General features: G+C 37.5%; 1 protein-coding gene across 1 annotated transcript; it reads right to left on the reverse strand.

The window, feature by feature from the left end:
* Window positions 1–970: 970 nt before the first annotated feature.
* On the reverse strand, window positions 971–4,168 carry LOC130727843 (la-related protein 1C-like). The gene is made up of 6 exons (XM_057579103.1): window positions 3,483–4,168; window positions 2,625–3,213; window positions 2,403–2,547; window positions 2,229–2,319; window positions 1,635–1,706; window positions 971–1,518 (listed from the first exon to the last, which is right to left on the reverse strand). The coding sequence occupies exons 1-6, from the start codon at window positions 3,858–3,860 to the stop codon at window positions 1,270–1,272; spliced, it is 1,524 nt and encodes a 507-aa protein (XP_057435086.1). The 5' UTR covers window positions 3,861–4,168; the 3' UTR covers window positions 971–1,269.
* Window positions 4,169–4,528: the final 360 nt, after the last annotated feature.

Genomic DNA, 4,528 nt, shown 5'->3' on the forward strand with positions numbered 1-4,528 from the left:
ACAATGAATGAGAAAAAAACTTCAATTAACAATAATTCGTGGAGACTTAATCAAGAAAAAAAAACTAAATCAAAATCAAAAACCAAGAATGAAAAACTAATAAAAAACCAAGAATGTAAAGTATGAAAAAAATGTCTAACCCTATATGCTAGAATGTAAAGTAGTTCACATTTTCTGGAATGTTTGATTAATTAAAGAAAATGCTATTTATATATTAATACTCCAAGTCCTTAATTCAGCTCCAAGTCCTAGGTGACTTCATGGTTTGAGCTTACCACGTACTTTTTTTCTTTTTTGGTTCTTATGATCATATGGTTCAATGGTCCTTCTAACTGATACTCTGATAGCCAATTTGCCGTAGTCCAGGACCACAAACACAACAAACAATGAATGCTTTTCACCAAAAACCTGCTGCACAGAATATAGAAGAGGATAAAAGGAAGTATAACATGCAACTTACAATTTACAGCCATATGGTACTTAAATATGGTGGAATACATGTTTCTTATCATGAACAACCTTGATAGCAACACATATAAATTATGATTGGGGGAATCCCGGATAGGGGTATGGGATGAAAGGAAAAACCACTATGTGCCTCAAAATTCAGCAGATTTTCATGTTAAAGAGAAAAGTAATTATGGAAATGCAGAAGAAGTAATTCTAATTTCTATGAAGTTTAAATGTGAAACAAAACATACTATAATGCAAATCAGCAAATGAACTTCTACTTGGATATGTAGGGGGAAAAAAACTGTTGAAACAAAGTGGAGAAATAGGCTTCAAACAAGAAAATACAAAATTAAGCCAGATGTACAAACAGCCAAACAGGATAAACTGCCAAACAAGCTACCAACTACTTGCATGAGCACACAACATCACGAACGCCTATCTACTTCATTCACACATACAAGATACAACCCATAAACCATCAGCAATATATAAATAAGTTTTAGTAAATAACTAAATATAATCCACAAAACCAAAAACTCAATAAATGAGCCTGAATTAAAATTCCAGATTTCTGCTATGTCTCGTTAACTCTTTTTCATCTATAAAACCATAATAATTCAATAAATCTTTTATTTCTTTCCCTTCTTGACTCAAAATTACCACCAGAATCGACCTTGGTGACTATCGGGAGGAAACAAACTTTTGAACAACCTATCTACCATCCCTTCAAAAAAATGTAAATCAAAAATCACTCACACAGTTGGATACTAGAATGGGGTAAGTATTTTGGGATGGGGCGGATCTATTGAGTGAGTTTTAATTGCAACTCTTTGCAGCATCACCAATTGTGAATTGAGACTGATCGGAAGATTCTATAGCCTCCCCATTTGTGGTAGGATCAGAATTAACTTTATCTAGAAGTGCTTCATTCAGAGTTATTTTTTCAAAATCACGAGCTATGTTATTGTAATTTGATTCACCAGTGGACATTGAACTAGAATCAACCTCACGTTGGGTGGAGGGCAGCCACTTCATCCAATCATCACGCTTCCTCAACTTGTCACCCTGTAGCATCCGTTGAAGATAAGAAATACAACAAATTGAATGACTTAAGGACTATTAAAATATACTACAAACATGCTTCCATTGCATGAAAAAAATACAATAAAAAAATATTTTACCTGCACTTCCACGACAGAGGAAGTTTTCAAGGAATCCAGAATCAACTCAACGTTGCTTGTCAAACTTTTAACCTGCAAGAATATATTTTTTTTAGAACATAAACAAACCTAAGATATTTAGTATGAAAGTTTAATTAAATAACAATATAAATACAAAAAGTACACTACTACTGGTAACATAATAATCCATGATCATTTCACAACATATACATTAATCTTAACAGTTAAAATCTCAATTAGTGTGCGTTCTCTAAATTGATTACAACAATAAAAGTTAGGCAACTAAACAGAATAACACAATAAACCCCAATTTTTCATTGTATTTTCCCAGCTCCACATATTTGTTTGCTTTCAATTTCAACCGCTATAACTGCATCTATAATAGCAAATTTTGATGGGCTATAAAACAGCAAAATCCTCAAAGGTAACAATCCATTAAAAAATACACCGAAAGCAAATGACTAGTACATGCCTAAAAGGCTAAAATTAATCAACCATACAATTGACAAAATATCAAAAACTAAAGGCTCATCAGAAAGAATTTTTTATTGAATATAATGAATGACAATGCATGATCAAGCACAATTAACTTACTCGAGGGAAGTTTGCAATCAAAGTAATTGGAACCCAACCCTGTTCGTCCATGTTTGACCTTAAATAGTTGTCTTTCACTAAATTAGTATCACTGTAAAAAACAAACATCAAAAAGAAAATTCAGCCGTCAAGCATTAGTTAACAAACTAAATAACTGAAAACAAAATAAAATACCTAAAATAATAATCAATCTGCTTTATAATCACATCGGTCAAGGGAGTTTCAGCAACGGGGAAGAACATTGCAGGAGGAGGTGCATGCGTGAAGAATGGCATACGCCCAAAAGATTCCAATTGAAGTGTTGGAAAATAGTAAAATTCTAAAAATGAAATGAGATATAACATCAGTCGTGTTTTGTAGTGAAAATACATTTGAATAATACAGAGATAAACTCACCAGGAAACCCAGCAGGGTTTAGAAAGGGTTGCAGTGGTTGAGGCCCCATAAATGGAGGAGCAGCATTAGGTGGCGGGAACCTCATCAATCCCCGTGGAGACATCCTCTGCTGGGGTGCACGGGCATCTCTAGAATTTGCATAATTTAAACGTTCCTGATCGCGCCTGTTGTCATAATTATTATGATGTGAACCATTACCTCCTCGTGGATGGTGCCCAAAATTACCCCTACGGGAAGGACTCCTTTGTTCATTCATGGGTGGCCCAAAACCCCCAACTGGTGATCTTGTATCCCAGTTATTGTTCCTGAAAGGATCTCTTGGGGAAGGGCCCGGAACCCCATTGGTAAAGGAACTGGAAGGGATCTGAAGCACAGGAAAAGGTGGTGGTGGTGGCAGGGGAGGTGATGGTGAAAGATTCGGGGCAGTGTTGGTGAAGTTACCCCGCACAGGAGCAGGCCCATTGCTATTGCTGCCTCCCTGCTTTGTCGATCTTTGTCTATTAGGCATATCAGTGTTCATTGCAGGACTAGGTTTCACATTGCTATTGCTATTAGCTTGTGTCTGAGGGGAGTGTGGAGTAACAGGCCCCTACAAAACAATAGCAAAATCCATGCAAGACCAACATACCAGTCACCACCATTTCCATAAACATATGATTCCTCTTTCTCTACCACCACATATCAAATGCAGGAACAAATAAATTACACCATGAAGTATAAACAATGAACAATGAACCTAATACTTATAGACTATTCAATAAATTTGTTCTTCTATCATATTACAAACAAAATTTAAAGACAACAAATCAAATTTCTTATTTTTCCCCAATCAGGGGTGATATGATATGGAAACCTAACCTGAGTAGTGGAGAGTGATCCATCGGTTGTGGAGGAGTCAGATGTTGGTTTCACAGAAAGTTTGGCGGCCTCAGATAAAGCGGGCCAAGACACAGCACCCATTACAGGACTAACCTCGGCGACGTCACTGGGTGGCATCTTCCAAGCGGGTTTCTTCGGGGCACCGGCGTTCTTCGCCTTATCAGCATCGGAGCTATCGGAATCAGCGGACAAGGAGGAGGTAGAGGAAGATGATGAAGGCAGCGATTGGTGGAGGAGTGGCTCTGAGTCGGCACAGCGAACGACCTGGGCCCAGGGAGAAGGTAGGTTTTTTCGCGGGCTGTTGTTGGCGGCAGCAGTAGTAGTGTTAGGGGAAGAAGAATCGGCTGCGATAACCATTGCCGATTTGCTGATTAGGGTTTGTGGTGAATAAGGATTGATAAAGATGATTGATCAGTGTATAATCAAGAGCATGTTAATAAATCAATGAAAAAACATATTAGGGTTTATATAGTTAGAATAGGGGCAGGGGAAGTGATAAAGGTAAGAAGAAGAAGGTTGCTCCTCCGGCTCTAAACAGAAAAACTGGGATCTCTTCCCCTCTCCTCCGCTCCTGACTCACAAAATCACTACAGCAGAACAAGAACAAGGGGCAAGGGGCAAGGGGCAAGGGGCAAGGTTTCTCTGTTACCAAACCTAATTTTACACGTTATATTTTGTCTTTCTTTTTGTTGGTGCCTATTATAAATTTTTGGCTTAAAAGCACTTTTGGTCCCCCACGAATGAGATTTGTGCAAAACGCGTCTCTAAACTTAAAAAATAGCATTTTTGGTCCCCTACGTTACACTCCGTCAAAAGTTTTGATCCTTATTCCCTTTTCCGTTAAAAAACTAACGATTATGAGGACATAAATGTAATTAGACCAAAAAAATTAATTATAAAATAAAATAAAAATTAACAACCCAGAATGTTCTTGAGCTTCATAATCTTCTTCCTCTTCAGAACGACCAAACCCAACATTCATAAGCTACCTCCTCAGCCAAATCGGAGCCACCGCAACACAACAT

Source organism: Lotus japonicus, chromosome 1, assembly GCF_012489685.1.
Source record: "Lotus japonicus ecotype B-129 chromosome 1, LjGifu_v1.2".
In the NCBI taxonomy this organism is placed as follows: Eukaryota; Viridiplantae; Streptophyta; class Magnoliopsida; order Fabales; family Fabaceae; genus Lotus; species Lotus japonicus.

Coding starts and splice junctions, on each gene's coding strand:
- LOC130727843 (XM_057579103.1), bottom strand. CDS start 3,860: ATGGTTATCGCAGCCGATTCTTCTTCCCCTAACACTACTACTGCTGCC. Junction 2,320..2,402: donor CAGATTGATTATTATTTTAG/GTATTTTATTTT, acceptor TGTTTTTTACAG/TGATACTAATTTAGTGAAAG. Junction 1,707..2,228: donor TGATTGCAAACTTCCCTCGA/GTAAGTTAATTG, acceptor ATATTCTTGCAG/GTTAAAAGTTTGACAAGCAA.